Source organism: Gymnoscopelus braueri (genome assembly GCF_963280865.1).
Source record: "Gymnoscopelus braueri genome assembly, chromosome: 8".
NCBI classification, from domain to species: Eukaryota; Metazoa; Chordata; class Actinopteri; order Myctophiformes; family Myctophidae; genus Gymnoscopelus; species Gymnoscopelus braueri.
The window spans coordinates 39,796,265-39,817,021 of NC_137609.1; the positions used below are offsets into that span (position 1 = coordinate 39,796,265).

Here is a 20,757-nt window from a genome sequence, read left to right on the forward strand (position 1 = left end):
TGTGGCAATCTCTCTCTCTCTCTCTCTCACACTCTCTCTCACACTCTCTCTCTCTCTCTCTCTCTCTCTCTCTCTCTCTCTCTCTCTCTCTCTCTCTCTCTCTCTCTCTCTCTCTCTCTCTCTCTCTCTCTCTCTCTCTCTCTCTCTCTCTCTCTCTCTCTCTCTCTCTCTCTCTCTCTCTCTCTCTCTCTATTATCAAAACCAAATGTTCAAATGCACCATGGCTTCAACCTAGCATCCCATTTGTCTGCTCATATACTAGCAGCTACCAGGACCAGCTTTTCCACAGTGGCCAACCTCAGTAGCCACCAAAGTCACAAGTCGTTGGGTGTTGCTCCCAACTGAACTGAACTGAACAACAACCACAAGGATGGATCAGGTAACCCCAAATCAACCCAACAACAACAACCACAAGCTGCAGGGGCAGGGGGACACCCCAAATCAACCCACCAACAACAACCACAAGCTGCAGGGGCAGGGGGACACCCCAAATCAACCCACCAACAACAACCACAAGCTGCAGGGGCAGGGGGACACCCCAAATCAACCCACCAACAACAACCACAAGCTGCAGGGGCAGGGGGACACCCCAAATCAACCTACCAACAACAACCACAAGATGGACAATGGCCATGCAGATGCTAACACAAACCAGAAGACAGACAACTACAAAGACAAGGAGGTACGTGGCCTAGAGTTGAGTAGATTTCCGGTTTGGTCTGGTGTGCAAACTTGAAGTGGTTTCATATTATGGGGACAGAATTAACTGGAGAAACATCAAGGTCATTATGAGATGGAACAGAAACAGCAACAGAAACTGATGCTGCAGATATTTCATTAGTAATAAGGAAATACAATTTATATTCCTGTTTAATTATTGATTTATTATTCATTCATTATTCATCTCATTCAAGTATTACTTTTATACTGTATGACTGGATTATGAATTATTATTATTATTATATAACTACACATTGTTATGATTATGTCTGAATGAGTGTAGCAGGTAATGTAAACAAGGAAGATGAGGAGCCATCTGCCATAGCCATCATAGTGTTTACTGTGAAAGGAGAACTGCTTAGCCAAAATATTGCATCAGGGCCATCTGATTACATTTGTATCCTTGGGGTTAACCTCCTGGAACTCTGTATTTAGATTTCACCAACACTGTCAGACTCCTGTTGCCCTCTGAGGCAATATTACAACACAATTAACTGGCAGTAACCAGTGTCACTTGGTTCAAACTGCTTCTGTCCAGTTGGATGTAAGGAGTAGCAAGGCCTCTATGGGCCACTAGTGTGGATGTCAGAGGCCTCTATTGGCCACCAGTGTGGATGTCAGAGGCCTCTATGGGCCACTAGTGCGGATGTAAGGAGTAGTACAGAGAGAGAAGACAGCAATGGGTACCATCTTACAATGAGCATTAGTGAAGACCAAGTTGAAAATATTTGAAGTGTATTTCAGTATATTATCATTTCATTGTCTCCGCCAGACCGAAAGGCATGGCCAGGACTATGTTTTTGCACCCCGTCCGTCCGTCCGTCCGTCCCATCTGTCCACGCGCGCGTGCGTGTGTTTCTGTGTGTGTGTCTGTGTGTGTGTTCGTGTGTGTGTCCGTCTGTCTGTGAGCAGCTAATCTCTGGCACTGTTGACCCGGTCGCTGCGAAACTGTGCACACACACTCCCTGGATGCCAAAGCCCTGAATTTTTCAGATTGGCCTGTTATAGCGTCACCAGGAGGCAGATTTCTGCAACAACAACATTTTTTATATTATCCTAAAAAATGTGTCCAAACATCACACAAATTGGTACACAGCATCTCTATAGTCATGTGATCAGCACTGATCTGTCCGATTTTCCAATTAAAGCCGAAGGTCAATGGTCAATTAAAGTTTGCAGGATTGGTTTGTTTTGAACAAAATGCTTCAAATCAAGAACACAGCATTCGATTTCCGTGAAAGTTTGCATGCACATTCCCACTAGGCCGAGGAAGAAATGACATTTAAAAGAAAAAAATCTGCCTCATGGTGGCGCTATAACAGGCCAATTCACGTTTTTACCTAAAACTGCACCGATCTGCATGAAACTTTGCACGCACCCTCCCTAGAGGCCAAGGAAAAACCTCTGCCCTGCATTTTTCACATCTGCCTTCTAGAGCGCCACCAGGAGGCTGCCTTTTGTAAAACACATTCTTTACTATTACTCCTTCAGATTCTGTCCAAAAATCATGCAAATGGTACACAGTATCGCTATAGTCATGTGACCACGACGGATATGTCCGATATTTCATATTCCATCTTAATTGGCTAATATTGGCTTCCAAAGTTTGCAGGATAGGTCCGTTTTGAACAAAATGCCTCAAATCATGAGGCATGCAACACAGCATGCAATTTCCGTGAAATGTTCCACTCACATTCCCAAATTTTAGTTTAGTTTGACCAGGAACATGACACGCATTCACATTATGCATGTGCGTGTGTGTGTGTGTGTGTGTGTGTGTGTGTGTGTGTGTGTGTGTGTGTGTGTGTGTGTGTGTGTGTGTGTGTGTGTGTGTGTGTGTGCGTGTGTGCGCGTGTGTGCGTGCATGCGTTCATTGTGGCAGCGACTACCAGCAGCCCTGATAATTGCAGCCCTCTTCGGCTCTCTGGGTTCATCATTTACCTTTGGCTATGACATCACTGTGGTCAACGCTCCTGCTCTGGTGAGGTCGACCAATAAGGATCAATTGTCATCCATTAATTACCATTGTCAAAACTACAGCTACTGCAAATACTACTAACAACTACTACCGCTATACTATTAACCATAATAAAACTGTGTTTTTTACTCAGTATGTGCAGGATTTCTACAACCAGACATGGTTGGACCGGTACGTAGAGCCCTTGGGTTCTGACAGAACCACCATACTGTGGTCCATAACTGTCTCCATAGGAAGCATTGGTGCCATGCTTGGAACCCTGGTGGTGCCACCCCTGGTCAAAGTCCTGGGAAGGTAACGACACAAACTGGATTATATGATACCAATAGCTTACTCTTAATATACTTGTTTAGTGCACCAGGAAACACCACACCCCCATCCCCCTGTTTCGCACCAAGGTTTGCCCCATCCAGTGCTAGCTTCACTTTATGTAAGGAAATGGTAACAAACAAAAAACATGCAGTAATCCTGGTCTCTATACTACCTCCCCCTGGTCAGCCGGGGCGCCTGATGGAGGATAAAATAACTGGTTGGAATAACGTGTTCCTTCCACACGCTTACGTCCTACCGGGGAACCCCCCCCTGTCAGGTGATAAGAAGCGGGCTGCTCACTCCTCATGCATTGAAGGAAGCATGAGCTCAGTTCGTGGCTCTCCCCAGGCTGACAGAGGGAGAGTAGCGCCCAGGATTACAAGCTTAGGCATTAGCACTGGGTAAAAAATGTGTTACAAAATCGTGGGATACATTTTTTTTAAGGAAATGGTAACATTTCATTAGTGAGGACCAATTACATGAAGAAAGGCCAGGAATAAAAAAATAAAACCATGAATATGTTTGTTTTTCAACAAAACACATACAACAAAATAACGTTTTTGTATACCTATCTCTTTAGGAGGGGAACGTTGTTGATGAATAATAGTTTCACTCTAGTAGGTGCTCTATTCATGGCTGTAGCTGAGAGATCCAGCTCTTTTGAGATGATGATCATTGGCCGTTTTTTACTTGGACTACATTGTGGTGAGTAAACAGAAAAGTTTCATTAAATCAAAATATTGACGACTGATACTTGCCAAACGTGCTTCTGTGAGACCTATAATTCACACCAACATACCAATTTGCTAAAATGCTCAACAAGGAATGCAGACAGCAGTGCTGTCTGCATTCCTCCCAGACTGTACTCTCCCAGACTGTACTCAATACAATTTACAATTTGGGTATTTACCAGTGGTCGAAAGTAACTAAGTACATTTACTTAAGTACTGTACTTAAGTGCAATATTTGAGGTATATTTACTTTACTGAAGTATTTCCAATTTTCAATACTTTTACTTCTACTCCACTACATCTCAGAGGCAAATATTGTACTTTTCACTCCACTACAATTATTTGAAAACTTTAGTTACATTAACCCATTCAACCCATTCAATCAAAGAGCATAGACAGGGAGCTGTCGAGATGTCGCCTAAAGTCAGTGTCAGAAAATGCTGCAGCTCAACATAAACCTTGCTTGGTTAAAACTACAGCTACTTTCTGTGTGGAGTTTGCATGTTTTCCCCGTGTCTCCTAGGGTAGATACCCTCACAAAAACATGCAGTAATCCTGGTCTCTATACTGCCTCCCCCTGGTCAGCCGGGGCGCCTGATGGAGGGGAAAGGAACTGGTTGGAATAACGTGTTCCTTCCACACGCTACGTCTAACCAGGGAACTTCTACCCTGTCAGGTGATAAGCAGCGGCTTGCTAGCTCTCATGCATTGAAGGAGGCATGAGCTCGGCTCTAAGCTCTCCCTAGGCTGGCAGAGGGAGTGTAGCGCCCAGGATTACTTAGATAATTGGTGAAAAAATGGGTTACAAAATTGTGGGGTAAAAATTATAGAAGAAAAAATAACTACAGCTAGGCGTGCGCGAAAGAACATTGGCATTATTGGAAACGGCACGGACAGTAATATACAAGCTGTCAAGACAAAGATGGTTAGCGTCTTTGCAACAAAGTTTAATCTGAACTTGGATGTCAACACACTCGGTGACTATTTGAAAGAGAAGCTGGGTTGTGATGTCAAGTCATGAGTCTGCACAAAGTAGATTCATCTCTTTTTGTGTCACCGCTGAATGTAACGACGTAGCAGAGATGTATGACCCGCAGCTATGGCCAGCTGGGTCTTTTATCCGGCGCTACTGTCTACGAATATCATACTTGTATGTCGTATCATACAATGCACGCGGCTTGCGTGTGGGACACACTGCTGAGGATAAATCAAGACGGTGGGTGGTGGACACATTGCTTGCTGAGTGTGACATATTATGCATACAAGAGACCTGGCTTGCCAACCAAACAAGACCTTGAGAAACTTAACACACTACATAACAACTTACATGGTGCTGGTGAGTCTACCACTGACCTCAGCACAAAAATAGTCCAAGGGAGGATGGCAAGTGGAGTGGCTATATCCTTTGGAATATTAAATATGACCCACTAGTGAAGGTGGTCAGACTTAATGTTGACTGGGCCATTGGGTTAGAGATTAATTTTAAAAAGAAGAAATTAATCATTTTAAATGTGTTAGCTTTTATTCATTATTTTATAGAGGACAGTGGTTCAACTTCTGTCTATGTCATTGGGGACTATAATGCTGACTTGTCTGACTGTAATTCTCTATTTGCAAAACATCTGATATAGCTTTGTAATGGCAGCTGTTTAATTTTATCTGGTAAGGCTTTTCTGCCAGATAACAGCTTTACTTATGTAAGTGAAGCGTGGCATACGACTTCTTGGCTAAATCATTTGTATGTCTACAGCAGATGCTCATACCTCCCTGGATAATATAGAGACTATGTATGGGTTAGCCACTTCTGATCATATACCTATTGCTATGATGATTAATGTTGAGAATGTACCCCAGCTTATTGTTACTGGTAGTGCTGTTAACACAGGGAAGTTGGTGTGGTCACAACTGACCAAAGAGGACATTGATAGATATTCTATCCTGACAGACAATTTATTAAAAAATGTAGAACTGCCTAGGGATTCCCTAATGTGTTTAAATGTGAACTGTACAGACCCACATCATGCTACTGAACTGTGTGCCATGTATGATAATATTGTGTCAGCTTTCATTGCCTCTAGTACATTTTAATACCAATACTTTTGTACTTTTAATCAAGTCAATTTTAAATTCCGGACTTTCTACTTGTATTTCTACATTGCAGTTTTTATACTTTTACTTAAGTAAAACATGTGAGTACCTTTTCCACCACTGCAATTTGGGAATTTACCCCAAATTGTAAATTGTCTCTCTCATCCAGAGCAACTTAAATGGCAAGAACGTTAGTCAACCCTAGTCAACAAATGGAAATGGTCACATAAATGCTAGCATAGCTGGGTTGCTTACCCCCAGGGCTGGGTCAGTCGTGGGGTATTTATTCAAGACAGATAGACAGACAGTGTTTCAATAAAAGAGCACTCATTTTCAGTCGACACTTTCTGAATAAATGCACGCATGATTATGATATGAAGGTTCATGATCTTAAAGGGATAGTTCAGCCCCAAAATTACTTTTTTTCTATCAATTAGTCACCTCATGGAGACTTGAATTCATGGATATTTTTTTGTTTTTGGCGCATTCCTGATTCAATAATTTGATGACCGATGGTCTCTCATTAGCATCTAGCCGGTCATCAAATTATTGCCTTAGGAATGCACCAACAACAAAAAAAAAGATATCCTTGAATTCAAGTCATGGGGTGACTAATCGATAGAAATAAAGTCATTTTGGGGGGTGAACTATCCCTTTAAGTTCATCATTATGCACTTACAGTATGCGGAATAATTGTGTTGTAATCATGCCACCCTGCAGGCATTGGAGGAAACACCATTCCAATCTTCATGGCTGAGATTTCCCCCATACAGCTCCGCGGGGCTTTTGGACAGCTCATTGGCGTTGGCTGTTTCACCGGCATCATCGTTGGACAAGTGTTGGGTCTCACAGAACTGCTCGGGCATGTCAGTATAGTTTCATTCTCTACCAGTACAGAGCACATGACCTGCAGTGGTGTAAAGTAACTAAGTACATTTACTCAAGTACTGTAGCCTACTTAAGTACAATTTTGAGGTATTGTTTTTACTTTCCTGGAATATTTCCAATGTTTTAGTACTTAGTAACTTCTACTCCACTACATCTCAGAGGCAAATGTTGTACTTTTACTCCACTACAATTATTTGAAAACTTTAGATTAGCATCGTTCCTCATAAGATGCTTACTTATGGGATATCATCGCCCTCTTGCGATGGACAGAGCACAACACATGACTACAATTTCCATTGGTTAGGGTCATGAGACGCGACACCGGAAGCCGGCTCGGGTATAAATACCCTCGCGTCACAGGGAACTCCCTCTTCCTTCACTCTGCACAAGCGAAAGCACACGAGCTGAAGCAACACTAGCAAGACGAAAACTTCTTCGAATCCCAGCTGCTCCCAGAGCGAGGGCACCCAGTGCCACTCTACGGGTGATTCGTAATATAAGTTTCGGTTATTTATAACGCTCCCGCGTTACTTTAATATTTTCTTTCCTATCCTCTCAAGTTTTTCTGCCACGAGGCAAAGCTAAAGCTAAGCCGCTGTCAACAGCTAAGCTAGTGCTACGCTAGGCTAGTGCTAACTAGCCTTGTTTGTCTCGGGAAAACAAGAGGAGAAGATGGAGGCGCCGAGTGTCTGCGGCCTGGAAGGCTGTGGCCTCTTCGTAGCTGCGGACGACCGTCACCGCCTTTGCATCTCATGTCTGGGGCCTAACCATGCGTGGATAGCCCTGAACGGTCCAAAAGGCTTGGACGCGTGCAAGGCCTGTGACGACTTCTCTCGACACCAGCTGGAATGTTGCTTCGACAGAGCCAGGAGGCTAGCGACCTCCGGCAGCAGCGGCGCTCACCCCGACGCTGGCCTCGCCATGGGCTCCATGGCGTCGGTAGTGAGCGCAGGCCCAGGCATGGGCCCACCGCTACATGCTGCCCCACGTTCCAGCGGTGCTGTGAGGAAGGTCCGGCGCGAAGCGGCCCGGGGGGCGCTCACCTCTTCACCGATCGGTGCTCCTCTCTTTCCCTCCGCATCCCTCCCCGCATGGAGCGGATCACCGCCAGATGACATCGACTCGGACGGCGATGGCTCCGAGGGAGACGACGTCATGGACGACGGGAGAGAGAAGGAGGACGAGCTCACCTCCTACCAGGCCAGCCAGGAGGTGGCAATGATTAGCCCGGATCCTCCTGCGACTCCAGCGGCGACGGCAGAGGCTCCTAGCGAGGCAGCGGAGCCCCCCGAACCCGTAGCAGTCATCCTAAAGCGGGCAATCTCCAGATGCGGCCTGGAGCAGCCCATGGAGGCGGTGAGAGTGATTACCGGGGCCCCCATCCCGGGTTTCCAGGGCTTGGAGCCCCTCCCTCCCCGACAGATCGAGGTCAAACTGCTGCCCGAGGCTGAGGGAGTCAGAGCGGCCCTGCACTTCTCGTGGCAGACAGGGAGGAGGGAACCGGACAAGCTGGGCTTCCTGGTGAGAATTCTCTCCGCAGCGGACCTGGGGGTCTTAGGCCTCCCTCCCATGGACTTCACCCTGGCGAGCGCCATCGAGCAGGCGAAGGGCGGCTCCGTGAGACACGGCCCAGAGCCCACCTTCACGGATCGCATCAAAAGAACGCACACCGAGGCGCTGAACACACTGTACAAAGCCTCGGGCTCGGCTGCAGAAACGTTCAACACGGTGTCGCTTCTTCAGGGGTCGGCCGCCGCTAAACTCAAGGAGCTGGCGGCTAAGACTCTACTGCCCTTGACGCCTGCATCGGTGATCCACGCTGAATGGGTGGAGGACGCCAAAGAGCTCGAGAGACTGGTGCAAGTCGCAATCCTCTGCACCTGCCACGGGCTGATGTGGACCGGCCGGGCCATGGCCCTCACCGCGGACCTAGAGAGGGTCAAATGGTTGGACATCGCCACAGAGTGTAAAGCGATCCTGTCCACAGGTCTCCTCGCCCTTCCACTCAAGGCCAATAATCTGTTCGACACCGCCGCGGATTTGATCACCAAAGCGCAGGCGGAGGAGAAACAGAGGCAGAAGGCTTGCGCAGGCCTCCTCACCCCCGCCCCACCAGCCACAGCTAGGCCGCGCCAGCAAAGGGCTTCGGGTGGGACGCGTCCTGCCGGACGGAAACGAGGTTCGTCCACATCTTCCTCCGCGAGAGCCAGCTCCTGGGAGCGTCCTGGTGGTTCTCTCGGAACGGGAGACACAAGGCGCAAGGACGAGAAACGTGACCCCCCACCCCCCCCTTCGCCCAAGCCCCAACGTAAGGACAACGCGGCTAGGCACAAGGGGAAGGGCAAGTAACAGTACCCAGCTGATCCCGTCACGGCCACTTGGCCGGCTTCATGCGGGGTCAGCTCCCCACTTGGGGAAAAGTTCTGGCGCTCTTCTTGCCCCTACGGACAGGGCCACGGGCGGCTCCAGGGGTACACAGAGACTAAAAGAGACGCTAAAAGACAATGAACAAGGTTCAGTCCCCACAGTGTCCTTTTTGTCTAATGTGTGTGAAATTTGTGCATCCTGTGTGTGCAATAAAAGTATTGCCAATTTCACAAATGCTCATATTTTCACGTGTGAAAGAACGAGGCGAGGTGCCCTTCCCTCGAATCTCTCCAATGAGCCCTCAGTGCTCGGTTTGCGGCTTGGGCAGCATTCCGAACACTGTAGGGACGGGTCCCGTGCATGCAATGAACATGGTGAATCAAGTGCAGGTAGTACAACCTTTTGCTATGAATCAAATGTCTCTAAAGTATTGCATTCAAGGTGTAGAACTGGGCTCCTCTGCAAGCGTAACATTTCTAACTGCGTCATTGCAGTTCCTTCTTCTGTCCGGCAGATGGCTGCAAAGCGCATCTGTAGGACAGTCAAGGGACAAAATGGCGGCCTCCCTCAACCGCCCCAAAATGGCGGACGAGGACAGGCGGAAGTTTACGTTTCAGAGGGCCCCGGTGTTACACCGGCGAGACTTTCTTGTGGGTTGAAAGTTTCGTTCCGGGTAACATCAACGACACCGCACGAGAGGACCGGCCCAGTCGACCTCACCAAGGTGGCGGACGATTGGAGACGGATGTTGTCATAGCAGAGGACCCCGGTGTCACCCCATCGACACTCCCCAGGTGGGTCGGGAGTATCGCTCCGGGTAACAACGACACCGCGGTAGGGTTCCGCTGTCTCGCCGCTCGAAGCGACGGTGCCCGTTCTTCTCACGGGGACAGGCACATCCTCCAGCGCGGTGACCTCATCACGTCCACCGCACGTACTGACGCTACCGCTGCTGCCCCTTGTGGACGCCTCCCGGATAATCATAATGATCAAAATGGAGGCATCACTGGTTTCCACGGAAAGGGGCAGACGCTCCTTGGAGCAGGTGACGTCAGTGGCCCCCACCAACCCCGCGAACCCTCTGGCTCACTGCCTAGTGTAATGGAACGCTTGCAAACCGAACCTCTGGGCGGACCAGAAGGGCTACGGTTCGCATTCTTCCAGCAAACCTCCATCATCAGTCGATGTTTTGTTCTTTCAAGCACCAGGCATGACCGCCCGGACGCTGAAAGTAGAGGTTTTGGTGCTACTGAGCAGAGGCGCAATCAGAGAAATATCCCCGACGCAGGACCCAATGGGTCCTCAATTTATTTCCTGGTGAAAGAGAGGGGGGGGGGGGGGGGCGTGAGACCTTCTCTGTACCTGAAAGGTTTGAACAGATTTATGAAGGTCCTCGTCTTTCGATTGCTGACAATGAGCACGTTGTTACACTCAATATGACGAACGGATTGGGAGGCGAGGTTGGGTCTCAGGGATGCCTACCGTCACGTCCCAATCTGACTGTCGCACCGGAGGTTCCTGCGCTCCGGCTTCGGAACCACGGTGGACAACTACACAGTGCTCCCGTTCAGCAGGCCACGGAGCCCCAAGGTTTTGATGGGATGCTTGAACGAGGACGTGGCACCGCTGCAACAGCAGGGTCTCCATCTGGTGGTGTTCCTTTTTTTCTCAGGTGCTTCGAGAACCGCATCGCGAGGTGGTTTGTCCCGGCCATAAGGGACAGTACCACAACGATGTGCTGTGTCAACAAACAAGGAGGCTTGGGTTCCCTTGTGTTGGACAACTTAGCGTGCGTAATGACGCTGTGGAGAGGTTTTCTCCTAGCTCTACTACGCGCCTCTCGGGCACCGGATCTCCCGAGCCGCAGGTCGGGCTTGCTGCCCAGAGGTGGGCTTTGGTGCGGGAAACGGTTACTCAACCCTCGGGATGCGAACCTATTCTGCTCACGGAGACACAGGCTGCTGGCTCCAGCATAGTGCATGTGGAGATCGAGGATCACTCCTCTCCTCCGCGGCGAACCATGGCCTCTCCCGCTGTTCAGAATCTTTCTGGCACAGGGAGGGGACGTGGCACCCTACGGGCACCCCCAGGTGCTAGACCAAGAGGTCTGGCGCGTGAACGAACGAGCTTAAGCTCGCAGGGGCTGCCCCCTAATGTTGTGGCCACCATCCAGGGGGCTAGGGCGAGTTCCACGAGGTCTCAGTATGACATCAGATGGAACATTTTTGAGTCCTGGTGCACGGAGCGTTCGCCTCCAGTGGTGGCTTTCCAGGCGCCTGTGGCCAGTGTCCTGATTTTCCTGCAGGACAGGTTGAACCAGAACCTGGCTTTCTCCACCATAAAGGTGTACTGGGCAGCCATCTCCGCTTGCCATGTGGGGTTCAATGGCAAGTCAGTAGGCCTTCATCCGCTGGTGCAGCGGTTTATGGCCGGGGTGAAACGGGCCAGGCCGGTCAACAGGCCTTTGTTCCCAAAATGGGATCTGGCAGTGGTGCTGGACGCGCTCTGCCTTCCCCCTTTTGAACCGCTTGATACTGTAGGTCTGAGGATTGTTAGTCTCAAAACGGTTCTTCTGGTGGCCCTGTGTACAGTAGCGTGTTGGAGACATGCAGGCGCTCTCGGTGAGCCAGGACTGCATGCGGTTTTCAGGTGACGGTAGGAGGGTTTTGTTGAAACCTGATCTGTCCTTTGTCCCTAAAAATGGCGTGATAGCTAGGGCCCCAGTGGAGTTGGGGGCTTTCCATCCTCCACCGTTTGGTTCGGTGGAGGATAGACGGTTACACTGTCTCTGTCCGGTGAGGGCTCTGAGACTTTACTGTCAGAGGACGGCAGGCGACAGGGTGTCGTCTCAGCTGTTCGTCTCCTACGGCCGGGTTGGTCGAAGGAAGGCTGTGGCCAAACCTACCCTCTCCAGATGGATCGTGGAGGCGATTCGGTCGGCCTACGAGAGTTGCGGGACTGTTGTCCCGGAGGGTCTCAGGGCCCACTCTACTCGGAGTGTGGCTGCATCTTGGGCCCTCTACAAAGGGGTGTCGATGCAGGACATATGCTCTGCGGCAAACTGGTCGTCTCCTTCAACCTTTGCGGCCTTCTACAGTTTGGACGTGGCGGCATCCGAGATGGCGCACACGGTCCTGGGCATGGCGGCCAGGGGCAGCCAGGGGGCTGGGGAACGGCCATGAGGGCGAGTTTTCTCCTCCTGCTGTCATGTCATCAAAGTGTCATAAACTCTTGACCTTTGTGACCCTCAACCTGGTTGTGGCGACACTATGGGTGTCTTTCACGGCTTTGGTTGGGTGGATTAATTGTGGTCAGGGGAAGAATGGGGCCCTCCTCCTGCATGTAGTTTTTCCTCTCTTGCTTCCCCTGGACCGGCGTGGCTGGGTCTGGGGGGAAGGAGGGCCTGGTCCTCTATGCCTGAGTAGTAGATGAGGTCTACATCTCTCTGGCTGTGAGGGGCAGACTTAGGTCTGTTGGGTCCTTGCCTTGGGGCCTCTTCGCATCTTACCCCGAGGGGTCATGCGTCTGGTTGCCCGGGGTCCTGTTCTCTTAGGCTTTGAGGGTAGACGTGGATTGACCTCTCTAGCCATAAGGGGCAGACTTGGTCTGTCAGGACCTTGCCTTGAATCCTTTCTGCTTTTGACCTGAAAGGGTCATGCGTCTGGTGGTCAGGGTCTTGCCGGGGGCAAGGCCTGGGACCATGGGCGTACGGTTAGGATTGGGTTATAACAGGGGCTCCCCAGGGACGTTTATGTGTCCCATAAGTAAGCATCTTATGAGGAACGATGCAAATCTAGGGGTTACGTAGGTAACCGCAGATTTGCTAGTTCCGTAGTAAGATGCTTACCTAAAACCCCTTCTGTGTGCTTTTAGCGTGCAGAGTGAAGGGTTAGAGGGAGTTCCCTGTGACGCGAGGGTATTTATACCCGAGCCGGCTTCCGGTGTCGCGTCTCATGACCCTAACCAATGGAAATTGTAGCCGGGAGTTCATGTGTTGTGCTCTGTCCATCGCTAGAGGGCGATGATATCCCATAAGTAAGCATCTTACTACGGAACTAACAAATCTACTAGTTACTTTGCAGAATTACAAAACATACATTAACCACTTCAGCCCTATTTTATACATAGGCTATTTTCTAACATTTTAGTACTTCTACTTTTGGTACTTTAAGTATATTTTGATGCCAATACTTTTGTACTTTTACCCAAGTAACATTTTGAGTATTTTTATATTCTACTACTTTAACTTAAGTAAAGTATTTGAGTACTTTTTCCACCACTGTTTGTTTAGAGGTGTCATACTTTATTGACTATTTTATTTGGTATGGACATCCCGATAACAGCAATATACAATAAAAGTGGCTGGGGCAACACAATTTGAAGAGTTACACAGATCCGACATGACATGATTTTTGCAGTTTTTTGTCAAATAGGCCCCTCACAAAGTTCAATCATAGCCAATCGTCAGGGAAAATACAAATTCTATATGATGGCGTAAATCTTAGTGGGCGGGAATGGGCTTGGCCTATATGCGGAGTTGCGTCATGAATGAGTGGTAATTAGCACCACCATGATGCTGATTTGAAACATATTCTGAGGTTGAGGGGCCTACTGGCAGCATGCACAAGAAATCTGATGCTGAGGAGTTCTTTAGGTTGCAAGATTAACAGCTAACGGACACACTCACACATACACACACACACACATACAAACACGCACGCACGCACGCACGCACGCACGCACGCACGCACGCACGCAAACACGGTCACCCACGCACGTGCACACACACACACACACGCACGCACAGTGGTGTAAAGTATTTAAGTACATTTACTCAAGTACTGTACTTAAGTAAAATGTTGAGGTACTTTTACTTTACTGGAGTATTTCCAATTGTCTATACTTTTACTTCAACTCCACTACACCTCAGAGGCAAATATCGTACTTTTACTCCACTACAATTATCGCGATGCGACGCGTTGTGAGCTTGAACATCTGCTATTTTCAAACATTTTAGTACTTTTACCTTTACAAAATTTAGTACATTTTGATACCAATACTTTTGTAGGCCTACTTAAGTACATTTTTTATTCCGGACTTTTACTTGTAACAGAGTACTTCTACATTGCAGTATTGATACTTTTACTTAAGTAAAACATTTGAGTACTTTTTCCACCACTGCGCACGCACACGCGCACACACACATTAACAGAGGTAGATGTGAAAAAAAACTCTCTGCCCCTGCCATTCTGGCCTGGCGTAGATAACACTGTTGGCCTACAATAGGACAGTTTAGATTAGATTATGAAAGCAAATTGGAATACAATAGGAAAGCATTTGTGAGAAATTGGTGATCATGTAATATAGCCTTTCATTTTAATTTGATATAAATATTGATATGTGGTTCATGTAAATATTTCATCATTACATTTTTTTGTTTTGTCTGTTTTTTGTTTTTCATTCCATGATGAAATACGCATATGAGCCAAGTAACAACCAGATGTCCTGCCAACTACTAACAATAATAATAAATGTAAGTAGTGTAAGTATTAATGTAATTTAATTGTACATGATTACAGAAACAATATATCAATATCAATCAACCAATACAAATGTCTAGAGCTTAAAGGTAGAGTAAGTGATATTTTTTTGTTAAAAGAAAAGTTATTTTGTTAAAAAAAAGTTAAAGCACTATATTCTAGTAGTCCTTCAGAGTGTTAGTTCAGTAACAAGAGTCTCCACCATGTCTCTCCAGCTCTTTAATAAACAGAAAATACATTTTCAGGTGGGTTGCAAAGTTCCAGCCAATCGGGAGAGAATACCCATTTATCAGCTTCATTTTTATTAGTGTTTTAGTTCCATTTTTTGTCTGCTCATTTCTTTGTGTAATCACTTACAATTTCACTTGTTTAGTCTGAGTTCTCTATCCTGATTGGATAAAATTGGTATCCCGCCCCAAAAATGCATTTTCTGTTTAATAAAGAGCTGGAGAGACGTGGAGACTCCCTGTAATTGAACCAACACTCATATACCAATGAGTACTAACAGAATATAGAGCTTTTTTTTTAATTGGTATTATTTTAACCAAATAAAATCACTTACCCTACCTTTAATGATTTGTATTTAAAGTTTTAAGGTGTTGAATTCCTTTCTTTTTTTCCTTTTTGTTTTGTTGTACAGATTTGACTGTAGGAGACCAGATGGAACTTCCTCTTTGCGTTCATGGCGGTTCCTGCTCTCTTGCAGCTGTGTGTGCTGCCCTTTGTTCCTGAGAGCCCTCGTTACCTGCTGATTGACAGGAACGATGAAGCAGGTGCTGAGAAAGGTAACCCTTTTTACTAAACAAAATTCTGGAAGAAGTACTCACATGTTTTACTTAAATAACAGTATCAATACTGCACTGTAGAAATACTCTGTTATAAGTAAAAGTCCGGAAATCTAAATTTACTTGAGTAAAAGTATAAAAGTATTGGTATCTAAATGTACTTGAAGTACCAAAAGTAAAAGTACTTACTCCTTATGCGGAGTATCCCATTTCACAAGTTATCAAATGTCTAAAATGTGTAAAAATCCTTTGAAAATAGCAGATCTACAGGCTACGTGTTGTGAGCTTGTAGATCGGCTATTTTCAAATAACCAACGTTTAAATAGAGCTGAAGTGGGTAATGCATGTTTTGCAATAATGATCTGAAATGTACAAAGTAACTGGTAACTAAAGTTTTCAAATAATTGTAGTGGAGTAAAAGTATAATATCTGTCTCTGAGATGTAGTGGAGTAGAAGTAAAAGTATAGAAAAATGTAAATACTCCAGTAAAGTAAAAGATTCTCAAAAATGTACTCAAGTACAGTACTTGAGTAATTATACTTAGTTACTTTACACCACTGCCTTTTACCTATATGTTACAACTGTGTGTATCTTACTAGCTCCGGACATATGTTGCTGAAAGCCTGGGATTGATTGAATCCCTCCAGAGCTTCCGCCCTCCCTCTCTCGCGCTCTCTCTCTCTCTCTCTCTCTCTCTCTCTCTCTCTCTCTCTCTCTCTCTCTCTCTCTCTCTCTCTCTCTCTCTCTCCCTCTCTCTCTCTCTCTCTCTCTCTTGTACCTCCTCTATGCTATCTTTCGTCTCCTGTATTTTGGGTTATTAGGAAAGAAGAGATACTGAAGGGCGTGTGGACAGTTCTGGTGCTGATGAAGGTTAATGTATACTTTATTGCAGGGCCCTTTTCAAGTGTAAAAGTAACGTGGCACAGCTTTTTCAGTTGAAAACATGTCCTTTTTCTTGTGTAATCCTTTTGAAAAGGAATGAAACATAAAATGGTAAAATGATTAATGAACCATTCTGTGTCACTTTTTCAATTAAACAAAATAATAATAATAATAATTTTCCACTGGTGTATTTTTGTTTTTACAATAACCATTCCACATAATTAGTTTTTTGACAACTTCTCTAAACCATTGGCTCTCAATCTTTTTTCATGCTGCGGACCCCCAAATTGATATGTATTTGGCCGCGGACCCCCATCTGAAAATACGTTGTGCCAGGGACCCCCAGAAGAGAAGATTTGGGGTTAACATTTCTAAATGATTCAACATTTACCAAACATTTTGGATATTTTTAAATCTTTTAAGCATGTGTATATATTCTATATGTGTACTACAGCTCTCAGTAGGTACCTGGGGAAGAGAGACGTGTCCCAGGAACTGGAGGAGCTGCAGGTGGAGAGAAGGCTCCAGACCAACCTCCAGAAGGTGTCGGTGCTGAAGCTCATGAGGAGCCCAGCTGTTCGCTGGCAGATCATCACTGTCATTGTCATCATGAGCGGACGGACTCTCAGTGGAATAAATGTGGTAGGGAAACTAATTTACTATAGGAGCAACTTTTTGTTCATTCAGTGTCACAGACACTGGAGGTTATTGTTCTGTGGTCAGTGGTGGAAAAAGTACTCACATGTTTTACTTAAGTAAACGTATCAATACTGCTATATAGAAATACTGTTAAAAGTAAAAGTCCAGAATTCAAAATGTACTTCGTCACAAGTTTTATCACAAATAGCAGATCTACAAGCTCACATTGTGAGCTTGTAGATCTGATATTTTCAAATGGCTGAAATGTATATGGGCCGAAGTGGTTAATGTGTTTTGTAATTATAATCCAAATCTACAAAGTAACTAGTTCATATAATTGTAGTGGAGTAAAAGTACAATATTTGCCTCTGAGATGTAATGGAGTAGAAGTAAACGTATTGAAAATTGGAAGTACTCCAGTAAAGTGAAAAAAAAACCAAATAATTATACCGCCCCATCACATAGAATATTACACTTGAATTGAAAGGCTCTGCCTCTGTGAGGAGACTGTGCAAGATCTCTTAAAAAGCTTAATCGACTTTACCAAAGCTGGCTACCAGACAGCACTCACCACTGGCAGTGCAATGGCCCCTCCTGGTGGCCAGTCTGAGCCTGTTCAAGGCATTTGACTCTGCCCCCCCAACGTACTAGGCCATTCAGCCAGTTTCTTGAGAATTGTCAGGTAGATTCCCTTCTGTAAACAAGCAAAAACTAAAAAGAAAAAACAAATAGAGCTGTTGATTAAGTTCATAATCATTCATTATAATGACATCATTTGTATAGCTTTTTTTTTTTTGCTCCCTCAACAGATATTTTATTATACGAACATGATCTTGGAGGATGCTGGCATCGATGAAAACCTCACTACCTACTTCACTATTATCTTAGGTTTCACAGGACTCATATTCTCCATCGTTGGTGTAAGTATGATGAGCAACTGGAATATTTCACATCTTGCTGACATGCTTTCCCTTCATGATTTCAAATTAGTGCAACTGTAGAATAAGCTGAAATAGACAGTTTTCACAGCAGACAAACAACTAAAAGCATCATTTGCGGGTGTGTTTCATTTAGGTGTTATGGTGTTCCAGCATGGACAGATCTTGTATCATGTTACTTCATGCTGGCACACAGAAACATCACCCATGGTGCTCTAAAAGGTTGAAAAACATAGTTTTAATTTCAGCTCATCTTTAAATGGGGTGTACGCGTTTGCTTGCAAGTGTTTGCTCTCTGGCATACCTGAATTAAACTGACAGATTAATTTAATTTGCTGCGACTGCCTTAAACCTGCTCTGACACAAAGAGCAAAAGGGTTCATTTTGCAGCCAACCAATAGCAAGGTAAGCAAAATAAACAGAAAGTAAGCAACTAGACCCATCAGTATACTTTCTGCTATTTCGGGTTGGTGAAATAGTAGTTGCTTAACAGCTCATTGTACATATACATTCTGAAGCATTACTGCAACAAGGCTCCATCTTAGGACCATAGTTATTCAGCGTATACATATCAGTGTGAAACATTTTTTTGTGTCCCCAGGGGTTTATGATTGATCGTGTGGGCAGAAGAATCCTTCTCCTCATATACTTTGGTGGTATGGCCGTCGGCTTAGCTCTGCTAACTGTGTTCCTCAATATTCAGGTAATGATCAATACTAGCTCAGCTGTAACACTAGCCGACTCACTCACTAACATTCATTCACAAACCTAAATACTCTTTGTTTTTCTTATATACAAACATTAACATTTTACATACATCTACATACATACACTTTTCGTGTTCTTCTCTGTTTGAGCAGGACCAAGCATCATGGATTCCCTTTCTCAGCTTTTCCTGCATCATACTTCTCAACATACCTGCCAGCATCGGTGCATGTAAGAAGATATTTAATACGGACTAAACAAGCAATAAAACTGTAGACAATCTTTGGTGCTCTTTGAAACATGCAGTATACAGTATATATTTTGTGCTGTATAGGAGGCAATACTGAATGTTTGGAGGCGACTGTTGCAATGCATACCTGATCTTTATTGTGTGTCTGTCCTGTCTTTCAGGGGCACACTACGTTGTGAACACAGAGTTATTTGAGCAGACCTACAGACCTCCTGCCCTCATGATTGGAGGAGGTCTTAATTGGATGTGCAACTTCATAACATCGATGGTATTCCCTTTCATGCAGGTAGGCAGATGTGTGTGTTTTAGCTGTATCCTTGTGTGTCTGTGTCATGTGGTGTCTGAATTTTGGCCATTCTAACAAGGGTTCCCAGCTCAACACAGCAGGGACAGATTTCACAGAAAGCTGTTTCCCCAGGGTGGGGCAGAATTAAAATAATCTAATCATGTGGATCTTAATGGGAATGGTGTGGCCTCATATGTGGATCTCGGACTTCATGTGGCCAGCCTGTGATGTCAGTCATCTATGATGTATTTTTGATCTATGACTCCAAATCGGGGCAAGGTTTCACCCCGATCAGAGCCCCGCAGACTTTTATATTATAGAATAGAAGTAGAATATCTAAAAAAGTATAAAGAAATTGAAAAAATAACGCAATACATTTGGCACGGATGGGTCCAGCTGTTTGTGAGATTAGCTCTTGGCACACACACGCATGCACGCACGCACACACACACATACACACACACACACACACTGGGTTCATAGTCATTGATGCCTCTTGAGCAAAGGTATAGCTACATAATCACCAACTTCTCTGATACTACTACTACATCAGTGTCCTATGCAGAAGTACTGCATGTGGTTGGGCTGCGTGTGTCTGGGGTTTACAAATCTATATAACTATATGACAGAGAGGCAGAGGACAGTGTTAATCAAGAGCATTACTGTTCAGAGGCTACAGCAATCCTTCCCTGGTTGACCAAATGTATTTCCTGTTTTGTTTTGCGTGTGTACAGGAAGCACTGCAGACCTACGTGTTCCTGGTGTTCATGGTGATCTGTTTACTGTGTGCCGTCTACGTCTACCTCGTCCTCCCCGAGACCAAGAACAAGACCTTTGTGGAAATCAGCCAAATGTTCAAGAAGATAAACAACATCTCTGACTCCTCCCCTAACCAGGAGGTGAAAGCCTGAGCCAGAGGGTGTGGCCAATGACAATGTAGTTCGGCTGATGAAGGCCTGAGTAGCCGATACGCGTCCATTTGTCAAGATGGTCGCTCTGGATTAAGAGCGTCTGCTAAATGCCTCAATTGTAAATTGTAAATTGTAATGACTGCTGCTGCGGTAAATGAAAACATTCAAAGAAACTTGATCTTGTGATCACGGACTGTTTCTATAGACTGTTCACTGAGAGTCTGCACAAATTTGATCAGTCATTAATAAATGCCTCATTATGGGATGCGTCCCAGCTGACTTCAAACATGCTGTGGTGCAGCCTCTGATCGAAAGGAAGAATCTTGACCCCTCCGTTTTATCGACCTTCAGGCCCATTTCCCAGCTGCCATTTTTGTCTAAGGTCCTGGAGAAGACAGTCTATGCACAACTGCAACTGTCGACCAGGGGGGAAAAACTGGGCTGACTGGGCCTTTGCGGCAGCTGCCCCCAGGCTCTGGAACAATTTGCCCATAAGCATCATAAAGCTGCCCAGTCGATAGTTATTTTTAAATCCTTATCAAAGACTAATTTCTACTCCCTGGCCTTCAGTGACAGCTGATTTTGCCCTGTTTTTACTTACTGGTGCTAATGTTTGTTTGTGTTTATTTCATTGTATGCTAATGTCTGTTTATATTGCATATTGCTTTTTGTCTTTAACCTGCACAGCACTTTGGTTGACCTGGTCATGTTAAATGTGCTATATAAATAAAGTTTG

The 20,757-nt window shown here is 45.7% G+C and overlaps 1 protein-coding gene across 1 annotated transcript; it reads left to right on the forward strand.

The window, feature by feature from the left end:
- Positions 1 to 370: 370 nt before the first annotated feature.
- Positions 371 to 20,734, forward strand: LOC308090846 (solute carrier family 2, facilitated glucose transporter member 9-like; the record flags this gene model as incomplete). The annotated part of the gene is made up of 12 exons (XM_080436119.1): positions 371 to 682; positions 2,603 to 2,701; positions 2,832 to 2,992; positions 3,591 to 3,715; positions 6,550 to 6,695; positions 15,277 to 15,409; positions 16,747 to 16,934; positions 17,741 to 17,851; positions 18,471 to 18,572; positions 18,730 to 18,805; positions 18,986 to 19,110; positions 19,845 to 20,734. 12 exons carry the CDS (start codon positions 371 to 373, stop codon positions 20,019 to 20,021), a joined length of 1,755 nt encoding a protein of 584 aa, XP_080292245.1. The 3' UTR covers positions 20,022 to 20,734.
- Between the last annotated feature and the right edge of the window lie 23 nt (positions 20,735 to 20,757).